The sequence below is a fragment of the Manis javanica genome, chromosome 7 (genome assembly GCF_040802235.1).
Source record: "Manis javanica isolate MJ-LG chromosome 7, MJ_LKY, whole genome shotgun sequence".
Taxonomy (NCBI): Eukaryota; Metazoa; Chordata; class Mammalia; order Pholidota; family Manidae; genus Manis; species Manis javanica.
The window spans coordinates 111,592,944-111,614,470 of NC_133162.1; the positions used below are offsets into that span (position 1 = coordinate 111,592,944).

The window sequence follows — 21,527 nt, forward strand, 5'->3', positions numbered from 1 at the left end:
GTTTTGAGTGGGGAGTGATATAACTCAAGAGATACATAGTTCAAACAGCCTCGTTCTTCAGTTGCTTATTTTGAAGTTCAAATAAATAAGTATATGCCATGATTTTCAGGTCTTAATTTTAATCCTTTTCTAAGTCTTTCTCCTTATGGAGTATTTAAGACTATAATAGACTCCTCCATCTTTAACTTCTTAGCTGTATAGTTTAGAGGTGCATCTTATGTTCTGGAAAACACTCTGTTGTAATTCAGTCATGATAACCAAGTTATCAGGCTATGATTAGACTGACCTATCTTCTGATTTAACACAATGAGAAAATACCTACAGGGTATTTTTGCCAAAATATTTACTTCGAATCTAATCATCAGGAAACAAAGGAGAAAATTAGATTGTGTGACATTCTACTAGAAAATGTCAATTCCACAATAAACCAAAGAAAAGTTGGGAAGTAGCCTAGACTAAAGAAAACTATAGAGTCATGAAAACCACCATATATGATGCATTATCTTTGTTTGGATCCTGGATTGGGTAAAAAAAATAACAGAATACATTTTGCGGGGAACTGGAGAAATTTTAATATATACTAGATACTGTATCAATGTCAGATTTCATAAGTGTTATGATAGTATTGTAGTTGTATGAAAGTATGTCTTGTTCTTAGAATTATTTAAAGGTAAAGCATCATGATGTCTCCAAAAAACACATAATGTGAACACATACATGTATATGTGTATACATATTACATATATGAATATATAAGTCACAAAGAAAGAAGAGATGAAACAAATGTCACAAGATATTAATCATTGATAATATCTTATTATCGATAATGATCAATTAATGGTTGACTGTACAAACCTTAAGTTTTCTGTCAGCTGGAAATCCTTTACAATAAAATACAGGGGAGAAACTCAATTTTTTAAAAAAAAGTAACAATTTACATTTATTAGATGAGCTACTGCCTAACAATGTCTTAGAATATCAAAAAAGAAATGCAAAATCACCCAGTGTGATGGGCTGAACTGTGTCCTCCTAATATGTGTATATTGAAGCCTAACCTTTAGTATCACAGAATGTGACTGTGTTTGAAGACTTTAAAGAGATAATTAATGTAGAATGAGGTCATACAATGGGTCCTGATCCAACAGGAACCGATGACCTTAAATAAGAGATTAGGACATGGACACACGCAGTGGCATAACCATGTGAAGACATCAGACATAGACAACTATCAGCTAAAGAGAGAGGCCTCAGAAAGAAACCAGCCTTGCCAATAACTTGATCTTGGACTTCTGGACTCCAGAACTCTGAAGAAATAATTTTCTGTTGTTTAAGCCACCCAGGCTGTGGTATTTTTTTTATAGAAGCCATAGTGAACTAATACACAGTGTTAGAATTCTGAGAATGACTCCTGGTGATCCCCACCCTTGTGTGACCCCTCCCCTTTGGAAAGTGAGTGGTATGTGAACTGATGAGCTATCACTCCCAGGATATTATAACATATGGACATCTCATAGTCGAGAAGGAAGTCAGGTTTTTGAAGCATGAAACATGAGGTAGTTTCCGCATATTACTGCTGGCTTGGAAAATGGAGGAGGCCACCCGCCAAGGAATGTGGGTAGATTAAGCTCTTAAGAGTGGCTGAGGGAGACAGTCATCAAAACATTGGGACCCTAGTCCTACAACCATAAAAAACTGTAATCAGCCAACACTTAAAGAAGCTTGGAAGCATTTTCTTCCTCAGCTCCTGCAGATAAAAGCCCAAACTGACATGTATCATGACCTCAGCCTCGTGAAACTTAAAGCAGAGAGTTCTTTAGATCCTGACTAGAGGTCTGACCTACACAACTGTGAGATAAGAAATGGGTGTTGTTTTAACATAAGTTTGTGGTGATTTGTTTCACAGCAATAGAAAACTAATAAGACTCTCCTTATAATCTACACAGTTATGCTCAACAATTTGCTTTTAAATTAATGTGTGTATGTAGGCACATAAGTTAAAGAGAACATTATTTTTTCCAGATTCAATTTTTTGAATAAAACAAATAAAATTCACATAAAGTTCATAAACATGCATATAAAAGTGCTAGCCCATATACCTTTAATAATTATTGACACAGTAACATAGAGACATTTATATTTCTAGTTAGAAAGATAATTAAAATCTTCTCTCCAGTTGTTACTACCTTTCCTCTTTTTAGCATATTTCTCATAGATGCTCATTCCCAACATCTACCACTGGGTATTTTGCATAGGAGTCACTCAGTTAAAATGTACTGTGCATAAATTGAAGAGCCAAACATACATATATCTGGATGAAATATGCACAGGAAGTTGTGTGGTATAATGTAAAGCATGCCGACTTGACTGTAACATGAGATGGGCATGCATGAAAGCATTGCCTCCGCTAAGGAAATCTTAATAGAATCCAGTATAATTCTCTGATCCTCATGTGCCTCATCGAGAAGGCTGTACAGCACGGTGCAGTGTTCATTGTAGGCTACAGTGTTCAAGAGAAAGTCTTCTAGCAAATAAGTTCCCTAAGGATTTATTCTGATCATCTGTGAAAGGGGACCAGGCAGGACCACCCATTAGGTCACGTAGTACCTTCATGCAAATTAGAGAGTTGTGCCCTTTCCAAGATAACTTATTTCCATTTGGGAAGACATATAGGCCCATGATGTCTGATATTTATGTCACCCTGGCACCCTAAACAGCTCTACCTGACATCCTGTGCAGGGTTGTTACCAGGATCAAGGGAGGTAATTTATCTATATAAGGCTCATCGCACAGCACCTGGCTCATATTAATCCACTCTGTGTCAGTAAGCATCATCTTCTCTACCATAAACACCACCTCCCTGAACATGGGCACAGTAGCATTTAATCAGGACTGAGAACTAAATTAGCTTGGGGTGAAGCCCTGCTACATGGTAGGGCGAGAGGTAAATGGGTGAAGGACTGTGCCGAGTAAACACCTTGAACAGAGTGGTTCCTCGGTAAATAGCTGCTGACTGATTGGTTTCTAGTTTTCTTAAAGAAAATGCAACAGTATATTGTGAGAAGTCTTGTTCAGTGACAAACTTCCTTTACTATTTAAGTGAAAATACATTGCATGTCATTTATTTTAAAAATTAAATTGTCTGTTATGTGCGCTTTTGGAAGTAAAATGTGACAAAATTCCCCAAAGGTCCATGTGGAGAAAGAAGAATTTCTTTTTGTCATCAAATTACATCTACTTTATTGTGCAACACAATGATCAATTCAAAATAAAAAATTATAACAATCTAATATATATTATGGCAACCTAATATAGAATATTTTAATGTCCATATATGACTAGTATACATCAGGTAAGCATATCTACTGTTTTCCTCAGAAAATAATGGTAATTAGGTCATCTTTCCTGTTTATGTCTAGAGTTGTAACTAGCTAGGATTTGCACAGATGGTCTCCACCTGCACCTCTGTATGAGTGTCCTAAATTACCACGATGGAGAGTGGGGCAAATCTACTCTTTTAAATTTTGGAGGAACCCATCATCCCTAAGTATTTTTAAAAATATGTAGTAATTATCTACTGACTTTACACTGAAAATATTAATGTGCAGAAGAATAGTACTGTACAGTTAAATTAGATGTTCTTAGAGGGTTAGAACCACTATTGTAGAAATGGGTCCTTTATTCCACCAGAAACTGATTGGTGATTTCATTTTGCATCTCTGTCACAGGCTTATAATGCCAGTAATTTTAGTTCCTAATAGCATATATCTTCAAGGAAGAGGGAGACATTTTTAATTGCTTCATTATTCTTATACTGGTATAAAAATGGGATTTTAATAGCCATATAGTAGGATGCTGTATTAGTCTGCTAGGGCTGCCATAAAGACACCATAGACTAAGTGGCTTAAACAACAGAACTTTATTTCCTCACTGCTCTGGAGGCTGGAAGTCCAAGAACAAGTGGCCGGCAGCGTTGCTTGCCTCTGAGGCCTCTCTCTGGATTGTGATGGTCACCCTCTTACTACCTCTTCACGTGGTCATCCATCTGGGTACATGCATTCCTAGGGGCCCTTAGTGTATCCAAATTTCCTCTTCTCATAAGGACATCAGTCAGACAGGATTAAGACCCACTCCAATGGCCTCATTTTAATTTAATTCCCTCTTTTAAAGTCCTATCCCCAAATACAGTCACATTCTCAGATGTTGAGGGTTAAGGCTTCATCATTTGACATTTGAGGGGGCAAAATTCAGCCCATGTAGATGCTATGGTAGAAAGTTAGAAAATAGATTTTATCTGGATCCCTATTTTAGCCTTGTTACCCATTAGCTATGAGATTCAACCAAAACACCTATTGTGTCTTTGATTTATTTTCCAGTATCCACAATACCTGAATTATCTTTCTCAACAGTTAGTTACAACAGTCAAATGATAGTTAATGATTCTAATGTACATTAGAATTATAATGTTCTTAAAATATTATCAAAGTATTACACAAGTAATTTCTGCAATTGCTACTTGTGAAAGATTTAAATTGTCATATGGCTTTAACACTGAGCTCTAAGACAGTGTTTTTTATTAATCATTGTTTTTCTCTTGGCAACTGAATCAGAGATGTTGCAAGGAGATACTTGCTTTTGTTTGTTTGCTTGTTTCTTTTCTTTCTGGCTGAGTACCCAGGAAGATTTGTCCTAGTTGAAGGATTCTCCCCTTTTATCTGACACTTCAAGGAAAACCAGTGAATAATTTAGGCAACCCTTCCAAGGCATCATTTTCAGAAAAAAAAAAAAAGGGAAGGAAGGAAGCAAGTATAGAAACAAAATAACCCTGCAAGCTGAGTGGATCATCCTAAACCACGTTCGCTCAATGGGTATCCTCCCACCTAAGCCCTGTTTTTACCCATCTTCTCATGAACTTTACTCCTTTGTGCGCAATACCTCCCAGCATGAAAATCAGGAAAACTAATGTTACAAAGATTTTAACTTAAAAAATTCAACCTGAAGTCAACTACGATGCGAGAATCTGATTAGGGCCAATATAGCAATTAGTAGGATGATGACACTCTGTGTGACACTTTGATGACACTCTATAGGCCTATTATAGTTGGATTTCACATTCTGTTTTCAGGAAAGATGATGGAAGATAGAGGGGAAGGGAGAGAGAAAGAAAGGCACAGCTATTAAAATAAGTTCTTAGAACACAACATCCTTTAGTGCTTCATTTAGCAAAATATGCATTTTAGAAGCACTTCTGAGTGAAAGTGAAATGTAAATTTTATACACTGACTATAAAGAATAAAAAAACAACCTCTGGGAAGAAATGTGCTCACCCATGAAAGGTAGAAAACCTTCATCCCTAAGCCAAAAAATAAGATTAGTTGTGGATAAATGATGGATTGGATTGTTTCTGAGAAGACTCTTTGCTTAGCCTTCAGCTTTGTCCCTATAGAGCCTTGCAAGAGCATTTGTTTACAGAACATCATCCCTTAAGCCAAGGAGATTTTATCAGGGTTGTCTCTAGAATTCATTTATTTTATTTTACTCCCTTTATTTCACATCATTTCAGAGTTTTCATTCCTTACAGTTTCCAGTCCAGGCTGCGGGATATGAATCCCTTTTTATCCTGTGATCTGTGATCTTAGATCAGAAAACTAAAAAAGCAGTAACTTTTTGAGTGAAAACAATGAGGCCTTTTTTAATGCTGGTCTGGGTCTGTCTTTGAGGGCTGCAGTGTGCTCATGTATCACCTATTCCTGCAACTAACCTTCTTAAATGGTGAGAGACTTTAAGGAACCCGATAGCACATTGTGGGAGTTGAACGAAGAGAAATGTCCCCACTATGCTAGAGAAATGAACCAACATTAGGCAGGTTCTCATAATTATACTTTTCCTCATCTTTCTGTCACCCCTTCATATCAACACTCAAGTGGGAGTCTTTTTATTATTAAAGAAGGGTCAATGTCTTTGGCTTCTCCATTGCTAAAGAGAAATGCCTTAGAATAAAATGAAGAGCAAAACAAAAAATTGAAAGAGACATAAACTGTCCTCTTGGGTCTCATATGCTTTCCCTTTAATCTGTAAGGTCATTTCAGTTTCTCTACCTAACAAAAAGCTTAGCTTTGTGGCTTTCATATATTAGCTCATTGCAAAGTGACCTCTAAATAACTATTACTTGTGAACCAGGACCATGCTCCCATTCATTTTATCCTTCCTATAGCCCTATTCTATATTCTTAAAAGGCACTGTTTTCTAATAACCTCCCACCTGAATTTAATCTTATTTCTCTAACTTCTAAGAAAGAAAATTTAGAAGGAAATTATAAAAGGATTTTGACCTTATGTCCTAGGGGAAAGGTCATTGCATGAATATAAGAGGTTCATTAATATCCTCCTATTTAAATAACATTTAAAATCCCACAATAGAAACACAATAGAAGAAATAGCCAATCCATGCAGAAGCACATATAACCCTAAAAACTTTCAGCTACTTTCATTTCTCATAAATGCTGCTATTCCTATTACCCAGGAAACTTGCTATTTTTACTGCCTTATTAAATTAGAACTGATCACCCATAAAGTCAATGTGATACAACCCTGTTGGGACAGCCTTCCATTTTTTTCAAATGACACCATATTTTTAAATTAAGTGGCCTAAAGTGTCCTCCTACGAGTTGGATCCTTCTTTACCCCAGATTCCAAAAAAGGAAGGAAAGTTCAAAGAAATATAGACTCTGCTTTCACCAATAACAGTCAACTTATAAGAGTATAGAAGGACCATAAACTCAATTTCCTCATTTCTTAAAATGAGATCACATCTATATTTCAGGACCGCAGGGTTGAGTAAACAATATTATTCACTAAATGTGTTTTTTAGCCAAGTAATTTTAACTTTAGTCAATTAGTCAACACAATGTTTTGGAAGAGTTCCTAAGAAAAGCCACCTGTCCCCAAATAATCTCTATACCAAATTTATCCTGTTTGAGGGTAACATACCTAATTATTAAAAACTGCTAACAACTTAACTTGAATTTAGTATACCTGGTAAATTAATGATATTCCTAGCCACATCCTTAGAGAAAAAAACTGATTTTCAGTAAGAATGGGAGAGGGATCAATTAGGATGCTTTCTTTCCACAGACCGTCAGGGTAAGGTGCTCAGTCAGAGCTCTGGGCATCTGGAATGCAGGTAGGGTGTACAATGGAGTACGTAACCGGCATTATTCTAAGCTCTGCATTGTGAGGCACAACCTGTCATGTCCCTTGAATGCATGAGGAGGTGGAAGCCTGGAAAGATTAAGTTAGTTGCCCACAAGCAAAGATACTGGTGGAGAACTGGCTTGGAGTAAAACAGTTGGGATTCAGAAGCCCTGATCATGCACTGTGCCTGCCAACTCCCAGTGGATGGAGAGAAGGAAGGACACTGTGGCTCCTGCTACCTAGTGCTTCTGCCTACCCAACATCTGCTCCCCAACCTTTCTTTATTAGCAGACCACAATTTTACTTGGGAAACAATCTTCCCTGTTAAAAATACTCTTTGCCTAATACCCGTGTTTAGTTCTGACTGAAGAGAGCTAAGCAGAAATCTACTGAGTTTTCTTTTTGTAGTTATTGAGTCCCAGTGAAAAAAGAGACTCAGCTGGCACTTTCTTTTTTCCCTTTTCTCTTTCTCTTCTTTCTGCCTGAGACAGATTATTTATTGGTGAAGGTGGGGCAGCCGTACTTTGACTGTAAGACTGACAACTCCATGCTAAGGATGGCAGTCCAGAAAGAGACAGGAAACATGGGGTCATTCTGGAGCTGACGTATCAATCCTGAATTGTCCACTTTTGCAACTTTCTCGTATGAGAAAAGTAAACTTGTATTTGGTGATTCTGTTCTGGGTTCAAGTTCAATCCTAACCAATAAAAAGGTAGGCAAAAATAGAAGAAAGAACACAGCTTTTGTAGCTGACACCATCCTGCCTGAGTCTGACACTGTATGGTAGTGGGTGCGCACACAGCTCTGCACTACATACTTCCTCTAAGAGAGAGGTATACTGCTCCCTGTGGCAGCAGTACCTGGGCAGAGGCCCACATCCACAGCTGCATGGTGGATATGGTTCAGCTGTGACATTATGACAGGGGTCAGCAAACCACAGCCTGCTGGCCAAACTGGCCTGTGGCCTGTTGTTTTGCTAACTGTAAACTGAGAAAATTTCCCCCTTTCTAAAGGGTTTTGCAAATAAACAAAAACAAAGAAGAATAGGCAACTGAGATCTCATGGGTTCACAAAACCTAAAATATTTGCCATCTGAACCTTTACAGAAAAAGTTCACTGATCGCTGAAAAAGGACAGGGCGGAATGAAGTCAATGTGCAAATTATCACAACTATCCAGGTTGCCAATCTTGCCTTCCTTGAAGGTCATTTTTATTCTCCTTTGCTGACCAATGAGTCATTATATCCTAAGCATGATCTGTAACTGAAAGACTCTCTAGATGATTTCCTAAGGGGTGTAGTATAGGGCAATGGGGGGAGAGACTTAACAGAGAAAAATTCCTTTTTATGCCTTTCTGGTTTAAAAAAGGAAGAATCTAGTTTTAAGTATATTAACATCAGATTCCCAGAAAATATACATCAGCTGGAGCTGATTGTTAGAAAGGAAGCATCATTAAATATTCAACAGAAAACCCTAGAAAGAATTAAATTTTGAATACCTTGGAATAAAAGAGCCTTTCAAGAAGAATTCCCTGCCACAGGTGGTACCAAGCTTTCATTCCACAAATAAACATTTCCACTACTCACTATAATTCTCATCACACACAACACTACACTAACAACTGGATTGAAAGCACCAAGTAGAAAGGTGCTGATTTTCCTGATTTTTCAATGTATCGCCTCCTAGGACCTAAAGATGGTTAGCCATTCAGACGCCTGAAACATTACTTCAAATAACATAGAGAAATAGACTTCCATTTTTAAGGCTAAATAATAATTTCTCCTGTCCAATGTAAGGATATACATTATTAAATTTCTACATTTTCATATTTTAGAAAACTCATCCCAAAATGCAATCAGTTTCTTGGTAAACTCAGTAGTAAGCGAATCCCACACCACAGGGTTTGGGTGGGTTTTTTTTGGCTATAATGCTGTTAGGGAAATCTAACTGTAGCCTCATGAACACAGATTGTCCCTAGAGCCTGGGCCTAAACAAACTCAGAAGAGGAGGATTACATGTGTGTGTCAACCTCTCAGATCTTCAAATACCTAAATTTTACTTCATTTCCCAGATTTTTTGTTTTCTTCTACATATGTGTTATCTTCTAAAGGATTTCAGTCATCAGCATTTGACAAGTACAGCTTTTCTCCTTTTAGAAGTTTGTCATTGTGGAGCTCTTACAATATCATCATAGATTCTCTGTGATACTGGTCTTCTTAGCATTTGAAGGCTAAGTGGACTTAGGAAAATTAAGTGTATCAAATCATATGTTTTCATCTAATCTTTTATAGATACAACATCCTTTGTTTTCAAGTCAAAGATGATAACACACTTTTGTTCAAACACTGAGTATAAAATTATCCTTCCTAGAGAATCAATCTTCAAGGTTTTCAATTTCTGGTATTTATCTTTCACATTGAATGTATACATTCCTTAATTTATAAAATTATGCAATTATTTTATGCAGATCAAGATGACTGCATATGAATGCCATGGAACAACACATTGCAAAGCACTATGATTAGAGAAAGTGTTAATAGTGAACATCTGGGTGAAGAAATTTAAATTTAAAAAAATGTGATGTTTCTCATAAAGCTTTTTTTCCATGCTTGTCCAGATTTCAGCTGGTACTTACTGAAACCATTTATTTGAAACAGCCTGATTAAATGTAGATCCAAATATGTTGCCCAGATTAAATACCCAGGTAGAGAAATAGTTCTTTTTCTGTTTTGCTCCATGGCCACTGTATAAGAATAATTTTAGTTATTCCTTTAACGATATTCTTCTGTTTCAATGTAAGAGGATAGAACAAGAATGGCTAAAATGAAGAAACATTTTTTAATCAAATTTATCAAAGTTTGTCAGAGAGGAAGAAAACTAATACTTAAAAACTGCCAAAAATACCTTGAGTAGGTATGAATTTTGTTTGAAAAGTAAGTAAGCAGAAAATCTATTTTTAACTGAGCCACATGTAATTACTAATTTGAGGTCTCAGTCTGCAAAAGCCCCTAATCTCTGTGAATTGAAGGACCCACCTTTTCCAACAAACCCACGGTGGTGATGTAGCCCTGCCGGTTATCAGCCATGTTTCTAAAGGCATGGAGTGGGCATGGGAGGGGGAGCGGAATATTTGTCCTCTGTCCACTTTGGAAGTCACTGTGAGGGCTCCTTCCTCTCTGGGCTTCAGTTTTGATCATACAGGCCCTTGTTACTCCTCTATATTATAAATCTTCTCCAGCCTGATTCTTCTACTGAACTGCCTTTTAAAAACAAAGGGAATATCACTCTTCTCTGTTCTTTACCAGCATACAGGAACACCTGCTTTGACAGGGTATCCAAACACTTCTTCTCCATTCCTTTTTGCACGGTGCCAGGCACATACTTCCATGGCATTTCTTCTTTCACCTGGCCTTCCTGCATGTAGGTTCCACAGATCTATCTCATGACTCTACCATTTTTCCCATCTGGAATTTAGTGGGAGGATCAGGACAGAAAAGATTCTGGTACCAGAATGCAAAAATTTAACTCTTTAATCTGACTTTGCCATGGCATTCCTTCCTTGCAGCTATGAAAAACTCCTGGGCAAAACTCTTAGAACAAGTTAAGTACCACTACTTATGTATGTGGAATATAAGTCCCACATATTTGGGTCCTGCTATTTATATATTTCATGACCAGAGCATTTATTACTATCTTCACATTACAATGCCATCTGCACCCACTGGCATAATATTGAGGCTTTTTTTCTCCATTTTTAAACAGCCATTTAAAGATGTAATTCATGTATCATAGAATTCACCTATTTAATATGTACAATGGGTGTTTTAAAATACATTAACAGAGTTGTGCAATCATCACAGCAGTCTAATTTTAGAACATTTTCATTACCCTTAAAGTAGAAAAGAGATACCATATTAATTAGTAGTCATCCCTCATTGCCTTCCACCCCTCCAGGCCCTGGCAACCACTCACATATTTTCTATTTCTATAGATTGCCTTTTGGGGATCTTTCAAATAAATGAAATATAAAATATGTGTTTTTTAGTGACTGTTTTCTTTTACTTAGAATGTTTTCAAGATATATTTACATAGCATGCATTAGTGCCTCATTCTTTTTTTATTGCCAAGTAATATTCCTTTGCATGGATTTACCATACCACCTTATTTATCTATTAGAGTTTTTTTCTATTAATATATTTTTTTCTCATCATTCCTGGAACCTTTTCTATTCTACAGGTGTCTAATAAAGGTTTTCATAATTAAACTGGGAAAACTGAGGAAATTACAAATGTAGTTCATGCCATAACCTCTTCCTATGGAAGAAGCAATCGCTTCAGAGTAAAGAAGTAAAAATGCAAATATTCAAGTAGCCGTATGTCAAGAAACTTTAAAAACAGTAACAAACATACACAAAATAAATAAGTTCTGCCTCTGCTTCCTAACAAGAAGATTTACATCAAAACTTATATTGGTTTTGTCTGCCTTATAAACAAATAGATAAAAATGGAAAGTGGAATCAATAATAATTACCTCTATGATATCAAGCAATAAGGATGATGGATTTTCTTTTCACTCTGACCTCACAGAATACGTAGTAGCTTTGAGGATGCTATTGATAAGCTGATATACCCAGTTGCATGGGGAGCACAGATTGATACTTAGAAGTGCTAGAAATATCAATATCAAAATTTAGGGGGCTCCTCTTCAAACTCCTTAAAATAGTGAGTATTTAAAATGAAGTGTAGCAGGTTTAGCTGTGGTCCCATTATTATTTATAATTTTGTTTTAGCAGCATTTTCATGTGGGCAAAGCCCTCAGTGGGCTCCAAGTTAGATACAGTGTTAGGGATGAAATCAGAATCCACACATAGTAAAGGCTTCTGAATCTGATGTTATAAAGGAAAAGATCCTCACTGTATGGATGGGTAAGTACAGTTTTTATCTTTCATACTCAAAAGAAAACATGTTCAGATTTGTGCAGTGCCCTAGATATTAAGAGATAATTATATGGGAGCTAAAGCTTGATTACTTTACTATTTCTTCTATAGGCTCTTCTGTCTCAAAATGTGTGAGACAAATCTGACAGAATCTTATTCCTTTTAAGTGCTATATTAAAAGGATTTTTTTCTCTAAGTCTTTTTTCTAGTACTATCACATTGAAATAATTAACCTTGTTTTTTCTTCCCTTAATTCATACTACAAAACTGCATGTTATGCTCTCATTTGCATGGTCCTTTAAGGAAACACAAACAAAATGTTTCAAGTTTTTGGGGTGTTTGGGAAAAAAAAAAGAATCAACTAGAACAGCAGTCATCTGTCAAAACAACTGATATTCAGTTTCACATGTAAGGTAAATCCAAATGGCAGGAGAACCTTTCTACTCACAGGCATCTAAAGACTCGTCTGAATCATCAGGGCAGTCAGGGTCCCCATCACACAGCCAGCTCTGGGAGATACAAGTCACATGATCGTGGCAAAGAAATTCACCAGGATCACACAACTGCTGATCTGAAAATGAAAATGTTTCAAAATAAAATATGAATGATCTGAACATGAACACAAGGGCAGCACAAAGATGAAATGTGAGAAAGCAATACACAGAAGGCCCATGAATGTGATCCACACTTTCTTTTCAGCAGCAAAGTTAAACCAATTATTTTCTGAGGTTTCACCACTAAGCTCAGGCACACACTTTTAATAAAATTGACTTTGTCGTGGTCCCACAGAAGCTACTGTGGAAAGAGTTAATTCTGTCTGTGTTTTGACTGGAGGCTTTGTCATAATGGATAAGGCATATAGATATACCTTATATCTATAAAAGTAGGTTTTATAGATATTGATCCAAAGCAGGCATTATTTTTTTAATTTTTTAATTTTATTTTTTTATTTTAATATTATTAATGTACAATTACTTGTACAACATTATGGTTACTAGACTCCACCTATTATCAAGTACCCCCCACATACCCCATTACAGTCACTGACCATCAGTTACTAAGATGCTATAGAATCATTACTTGTCTTCTCTGTATATACTGCACTCCACATGTCCCCACCCCACTACATTATGTGTGCTAATCGTAATTCCCCATTTTCCCCCTTATCCCTCCCTACCCTCCCACCCTCCCCAGTCCCTTTCCCTTTGGTAACTGTTAGTCCATTCTTGGATTCTATGAGTCTGCTGCTGTTTTTTGCCTTCAGTTTTTTCTTTGTTCTTATGCTCCACAGATGAGTGAAATCAGTTGATACTTGTCTTTCTCTGTCTGGCTTACTTCACTGAGCATAATACCCTCTAGCTCCATCCATGTTGTTGCAAATGGTAGGATTTGTTTTCTTCTTATGGCTTAATAATATTCCATTGTGTATATGTACCACAACTTCTTTATCCATTCATCTACTGATGGACACTTAGGTCCAAAGCAAGCATTCTTAAGCAAAGAAGTTTTAGTCTCCTTCTCTGCTCCAAGAGAAATAAAAATCAGTCTAGGTTAAATTTTGTACTCAAACTGCATCTCTGAGTAATTCAGTTCTTAACTGGATACTGGAGCTTCATGTCTCTACACCAGTTAGATATCCAATATTATAATGTTTTCTTTGTTTGCTGTGACTTCCCAACTGAGTGCTGCTCCCGGACAAGAATGACAGTGAATGTCAGTAAAGCTTTGCTTTAACTCAGGTTTCCACAGTTGGTTGTATTAAAAAAAGTCCATTATTTTCCTTCCAGTGTTTTAGAATATTTAGTAGCCTTTTCTCAAGTCCTAGTAAACTCATCAGATGTTGTTTTCTTGTAATATACTTATTGACACCGTGTGACTCCATTCAATAGATTATTTATTTTTTATATTTTAATGTGTCCAAAATAGGAATGTTTCTTGGATTGACGCTCTCTAAATGTGAAGAAGTGTTAGGAACACCTCAGCCATTTGGTATCACTTACACTTCTGTTGTTTATGTATAGGAATGATTCAAGATAAGAAAATCTATCAGTAAATAGTTCTTTCAATATACAGCTGACCCTTGAACAATGCAGGGGTTAGGGACACTGACTCCTATGCAGTCAAAAATCTGCATATAATTTTTGACTTCCCAAAAACTTAACTACTAATAGCCTAGCGTTGATCAGAGCCTTATTGATAACATAAACAGTTAACACATATTTTGTATGTTATATATATTATATAATGTACTCTTACAGTAAAGTAAACTAGAGAAAAAATATTTTTGCCAATTGTCACAAATCTCTAAAAAAATTTCCAGTATATTTATTGAAAAATATTTGTGTTTAAGTGGACCTGAGCAGTACAACCAGTGTTGTTCAAAGGTCAGCTATATATCAAATAAGAATTCTAAGTGATGTGAAAGGATTAGACTATAGCTTAATTGATATTTTTCCCTAGCAATAGACAAAATGATGGTGCATCTCCCACTTAATGGTTTGATAAAATATGGTATATCTTTCCTTTCTCTCCCTAAATCTCTTCTCCTGGGCCCCAACATAACTTTCAATAAATACACGTTACAGACAAACTCACAAACACATCTATAATGTATAGGCATGTGTATATAATTTATTTTTTCCACCCTCAAATTATAGATATTTCCTGCAAATTCTTATTTTTTCTTATCCTATTATATTTTTTAATAAATTCATGATCAACACCACACTCATTACCACTGCTATCATAATTGTTGTTTTTTATAGTAAGTCACTTGATCATACTCTGTATTTGGCTCTAGATCTGTCAACAGATACAGGAGAAAAGTATTTTGTATATAAAAAGTTGCTAAATGATGATATAGAAAATCACTGCTATAAAGAGAGAACACAGGTAGAGACAAATGGAAACAAATACAAGGAATAGCTTGGGGATGTAAGCATTGCTCTAAAGATGGTTATGATTTGGATAAATGGCCAGTAAATATAGAAGATTCCAGACAAGGAGTAGAGTAACAAAATTGCTAAGGCAGTATACTTTAAAATGTGTTTGAGACAAAAAAAATGTCTATTAAAATTGAAATGACATTCGAGTTTTAAGACTTGGTTTTCTCCACTAAAGATTGTGTGTGGTATTTATAAGTATGTTCCAATGCTTGAGGAAGGAGGCTAAAATTTTACTTTACCCTGTCACATAATGTTAGTAGTTACTGTGGGGAAAGAATATGGGTTAAATTAAAAATACTTCAATTATAGACAAAGAGGTCACATAATTTGTCACCTGTCTGGGAGAATTCTGAGGGTTAAGGAAGACTTATTAATAGTTGAGCAAGAGGTATAAACTAAGTCTATTACAGAAAAATCAGAATGGATGTTCATTGTGTACCTACAGCTACTCTGCATTTGATCTATGGTCTCAAGATGCTGGGTTTCATTCTTCCTTCATTCCTCACAAACTATAAGAAATTGCTATGAGCAGAGGGTGGAAAGAGATAGCCTTATTAGATGCCATTGTAAGTGCCTGACTCAGTAAATAATCAATAAGTACTTGTTGAAAGTATGAAGAAATAAAAAGGACCATAAAGAACCACTTATGGTGATGGAAAGAATTTCAAAAACATAGGTCAGGGTCAGTAATGAAGAACCTTAATTACCATAGGAAGCATTTTGTAGATAATTTGGAGTCATGAAAAAGTACTTAAGAAGGGGTGTTTATGGTAAAATATGCTACAAAGTCATCTGTTGGGAGACAATTGTAATTGTCTAGAGAAAAGTTCAATTAGTTGAGCTAAAGTAGTGGGGACTAAAGAGGAGACTCTCTATATATATACTGTGTGTGTGTGTGTGTGTGTGTGTGTGTGTAAATGAGCATGTGAGTATCATCATGGGGGCAGTAGAATAATAGTAATAGCAGGAATAAAAGAGGGAATAGTTAGTATTTTATATGGCTTTTTTTTTTTGTTGTTCAAAAAACACTTCCAGTCCCCATACCTTAATTTGTTCATTCATTTATTTACTCAACAAATACTACTAAGTTTCTACTATTCTAGACAGTGATACAAAAATGAAAAAAACAACAATGATGCAGAAATCTGCCATCATGGAGCTTCTATAATAGTGGGAAGAAAGAAACAAAATAAAGTAAATGTTAATTTTATAGTCTATAAGAAGATGAACACTATGGAGAAAAGTATAAAAGACATGGGGATTAAGAGTTAGAGATGGGGGGATGGAGGTACAATTTTAAATAAGGTGGTCAGAGAATATGTTACAGACATGACATATGAATAAAGGCTTCTAGAAGGTGAGAGTGACATCCATTTAAATAAAAGGTCATGTGCTAAAGGTCACATGATAAGGACCTGAGACAAGAGGGTGCCCAGCAAATTAAAGGAACATTAAAGAGGTCAGAGTGGCTGGAGAAAAAGAGAAAGGTTGGGAGAGCTGAAGTCAGGGCATCAGGGAACATGGGGTTGAGAGCATCAGAAGAAGCTTTTGAGTTTCATGAAAAGTCAAGGGGAAACCACTGGAAAGTTGTAAGCAGAGAGACACAGTCTAACTTTCTTAAAGGATTACTCTACTCTGAACACTGTGTTGAGAACAGACTTCAGTGATGTGAAGGTGGAAACAGGGAGATCAAATAGGTGAGATAATGCAGGCAAGTGGGATAGTTGGGTGGATAAATGTGCTTGTGAAATGGAATTACAAGACAGTATGTGATGAGGAAACTGAAGTCAAATATCCTGCTTACCATCTCATTAAATGTCAGAATCTTAAATTCAGATCTTTGATCCCAAAGGTATGACGTTTCAACTGTTTTTCCAATGTACTGGGCATGAGATGCTTGGCAGCCATCCATGAATAAATATGCAATAGACAGTGATCTATTTAAGTCTGTAATTCAAGAGAGCGATCAAAGCTGGAAACACAGAACAGACCTGGAACTGTGACAAGATGGTGAAAAACCATAGGAACAAATGTATATAAAATTAAAGTGAGATGGGAGATGGGGAGAGAGAATGAGAAAAAGAAAGAAAAGAAATAAGAATAGGTCAGGCAAAGACATAGAGGAAACAGAATGCTTAGACAGAGACACAGGAGGAGAAGGGCAAGGAGAAAGGAGATTTATAAACCATGTGAAATTTCAGGAACTGGATTGAGGAATGGGGGAAGTTCAAGTATGATGAGTCCTAGGAAGATGGAGTAGACACATAGGCTGAAGAAAAGGTGCCACTAGGAGAAGAGAGGCTCAAGCAGAAGACACGCCACTGAAATTGGGGCAGTTTGCCAAAAACTCATGGGGCTGGATAAGAATCCCAACAACTCTAGAACACTTGTCCTGAGGAAGAAGGGATGGAAAAATAAAGTAAATCTGCTGGTAGGGAAGAGAGCTAAGGTGTTCTTACCTGGCTGCGTTTTCTCAAAGAACTGAAAAGGAAGACCATTCTTTGAAATTTGAGGAAAGCATAACTGGAAAGAGTGGTAATGGTTTAGAACTGCTGCACGGAATTCTTAAATGAATCAACTGGGATTTTGCAAAAGGATTTCTTTCTAAGAGCAATGAGAATCCAGCTAAGGCTGAAAAGTACACATTTGACAGTTCAGTGTTGTGTTCATTTTGTTTTGTATTAATGCTCAAGTGTTCATCTATATTGAACCAAGATACAGAATAATCCCTGGGGAAAATCCCAAAAGAAAATCTCTTGGGAAAGATATGCAAAGCTCACCTATTCAATACAAATTCACATGTCCATAGATATATACCCAAATCCACTATGGTTCAAAAATAACTTTTTTTTCAGGAGTGAGATAGACTTGGGGGATTTACCTAATGAGCTTGTGTTTAAAGACAATTTGCACTATGGCAATCTTGGGGACAGTTTTATACTATCCCCCTAGGAAATAGCAGTTAAAAATAGCTTGGTATAATCCACCTATTTACTTTTCAAGCAGCTATTCCATTTCAAGGGCAGTTTTAAAAAGCATTGATTATAAGATGTAAATGAACAAATTTTCAATATTTCAATGTGATTATTTAAAAGTATGTCCACTGGATCGAAATTCTTGAATCAGAACCTATATATGTTATGTGTATATGTATTTTCCATTTATCCTATTTAATGCTTCATACTACACTTCTGGGATTGTCAAACTAATTTTATTTTAAATGTCTCTCTATTGTATGAAACATAACGTTATACACTGTAATTAAAACAAGAAGCTTATGAGAATGTGCAGGCAGTTTGGCATATATTCCTAAGAAGATCAAAGCTAGTACCATGTCTATTTCCTTATAAAAAGACTTAAGCAATCAAAAGACATGAAAAGATTAGGACAACCATAGCCTTAGAGTTTACTGAGTTCTGATCCATCCTAGTTTAGTATGATAATCCTGCTACACTTATATGAAAATACTGAACTATTTATTTTTAATAAAAACATGTAATATTTTTGGAAGGTGGATATATAGACGATCTTAGCTGAAAGACTTTACATACATAAATTACCACAGATTATCTAATTTGTATTTTCTTATTTTATTATCATGATAAGCTGCTCATTTTTATCTTACCAAAAACCAGGAACTAATACTAAAAAAAAAAATAAAGTCAAATACTAAAACTAATATCCATCAGTAGGGGTCTATTGAATAACTATGTGGACTACAGTTCCTATGGTGAGTATTTCACCATAATCAACTTATAATAATGTTATACTCTTTCCCTTTGAAGTCAACTTGCTATTTAAATCCAAATAAGAATGATTAGTTTACAGACAAATTAACTGTCTGCCTACTAAATACATAACAGGACACTATAGGAGAATTTAAAGGAAACACACGTGCTGAACTCTGGAAACTAATTGCAAACTAAAAGCGGAGGAAGTATCCATTCAAGAGCTAAATTCCTGAAGTCTGATACTGATCCTGGCTAAGTTAAAGAGACAAAACCTCCTGCACAAGCTAAATATTAGGGAAGTGCTGTGACTTGGGTTTTCAGAACTTAGGTAACATCAACAATATTTATTTATATTTGTATCTCATAGCTAGCTTCAACAAAATGGTTAGTAATACACCATTCATAATTGCCAAAAGAGAAATATACTGCTTTTCCTTTCTTCTCATATAAGGGCCAATTATTTCATTGCCAGGAAAACAGAATTCTCAGAGAGACCTACATGAAATACTACGAATTCAATTTCAAATTTTGATAAAGCTCATGTAAAGTTAAAGGAATAATGTTAGTTATCAGGAATCAGTAAGTACCTTAAATATTTTTTCCTTTATAATCACCTATTACAGAAAAGTGTGCGTATGCAGATGAAGAATAATACCTCAGAATTCCATTGAAATTGTTTTTCATAAAAGGGTTGAAGTACTTCTCCAGTGCTTTCTTCTGCTGTTCTTTCACAGTATCAACATCACTTTTGGCTCTCTGCACTGTTCTGTTCACTTCCCCTAAATACATCATTTTATGTGTCTTTACCTTTTGATTCCTTTGCTTATAATGCCCTTTCCCATATAATAAAATGCAAGTCCTTCTCACAAGCCCAATGACATTTTAACTTCTTTAACTGAAACTTCCTTGTGAGCTTTCTTCCCCCATCACTGGCTCTGTATTTCACTCAAATCACCAACAAGCTCATTTTGGTATTTTACTCTATGCATTGTAGTTACTGGCTGATTAATTAGCTCCTAGAGAGTGGAGGTCTATGCCTTAGACTTCATATTGCCCTAATAAGGTGCGTTCAATGGAAGAAAAAAAATATTCTGAAAAGAATTATGCAACATTTTTGGAAATAGAAGGGAAAAGAAAAACCAGAACAATACCTGAATTTTGTATTTTATCATCAGAATTATTAATAACTTTATTTAATCACCAAAATAAAACTAAGTGCTCCCGTGATTAATGTAAAATACTCTGAACAATAAATATTATACCATATAAAATTAAAGCATCCATGAAAACTAAAAATCAAACTTTAGAGAGATTCAATGTTACCACCAGAGTCTTTGAAAGTCTGTTCTGAAAATTGCACTTTTACAATAGCTAATTGTGCAATGGTAACTTAGCCAAACACGTTAATGATTTTTTTAAAGGATAATTCCTTGAGGAGTATCATCTTTATGAGTGTAAGATAAAATATATCTTATAATTTTAACTCCATGTTTGATAGGAATGCAAAAATATATTTGGATTATACACATTTTGAAAGACTGGTATGGTGAAGGTAGGTCAAAAATGGTCAAACCTGGCATTTTCTGCCAAGGAATTAGTCCTTCACAAGGTCCATGACTAACCGAAAAAAAATAAACCTTATTATGCACAATAAGATTATAATTCATATGATCATTTATCTCCATTAAATCCATCCTAAAAAATCTTCCCAGGCTCGAATTAAAGGAATAATTAGTAATGAAGATTGTTAAAATCAAACACAAACAGAGACGAGCCATGAAAATTCCCTGAGCACACAAAACCAGTTTAATCATACAAGCAAAGCTTAATTTAGGTTATTTTGCAAGATAAGTAAGGCTAACTTGACCCGGGTCACTTTTGCTTACACCTCTAAAAATCATGAGTGAAACTTAAATCATTCCCCCAAACTAAGAAGAGGTAACTGCTAACCAATTCCCTTTCATTTAAGAAAATTCTAATATTGTAACTGATCACAGAGAAGAGTGAACACTCACTGTCTCCACACTATATAAACTGCTTTTTAACAATGTACCTCAGGCTTCATTTCAAAGCACTCAGTTTGCAAACTGTCTTTTTGATGGGTGTACAATAAAATTTTACTAATTACTACTTCAGTGATTCATTGGTTTTACTTCTGGTTTTATGTACTTTTTTTTAAACTTTTGATTAAAGTATGTACATTTCAATGGTAACATGATTTTTAATTAAAAATCTTCATTGTCATGTTAGTCATTGTTGATAATTTAGAAAAGCTTAATTAGTCTAACTACAGACATATATGCACACACACTCACACAATACATACATTTGTATTTTTAAGTGAGCATGCAGTTTCACCTTAAGCTCTGTTATTCCTGAAGCTAAGATGGATCGATTGACAAAGACTAGCCAAATGTTTGAATAAGAGACCTGTGGTGGGCTGAATAATGCTGTCCCAAAGATGTCCAAACCTTAATTCCCAGACCTGTGAAGATGTCACCTTAGATAGTAAAAGGGACCAGGCAGATATATTAATGATCTTGAGGTAATGAGACAGTTGTGGATTATCCAGGTGAAACCAAAGTTATGAAAAGAATGCACTATTTATATCCTGTAGAAATGCTCTATTTCCCCTTTATCTGTCCTTCCTCAAAAGCCCACTGAAATGAATATGTAGAGTTATTTCACTATAAGAGGAAAGTCGGGGAGGAAAGGAGACCCAGCAA

General features: G+C 35.6%; 1 protein-coding gene across 6 annotated transcripts in view; it reads right to left on the reverse strand.

The window, feature by feature from the left end:
- Positions 1–21,527, reverse strand: part of LRP1B (LDL receptor related protein 1B) — a 1,876,014-nt gene that overhangs the window by 1,515,709 nt on the left and 338,778 nt on the right. For all 6 annotated transcript variants that reach the window (XM_073241389.1, XM_073241391.1, XM_073241392.1 and 3 more), the window contains exon 2: positions 12,574–12,696. In XM_073241389.1, coding sequence (XP_073097490.1) covers positions 12,574–12,696 — 123 coding nt within the window. The remainder of the gene's footprint in view (positions 1–12,573; positions 12,697–21,527) is intronic.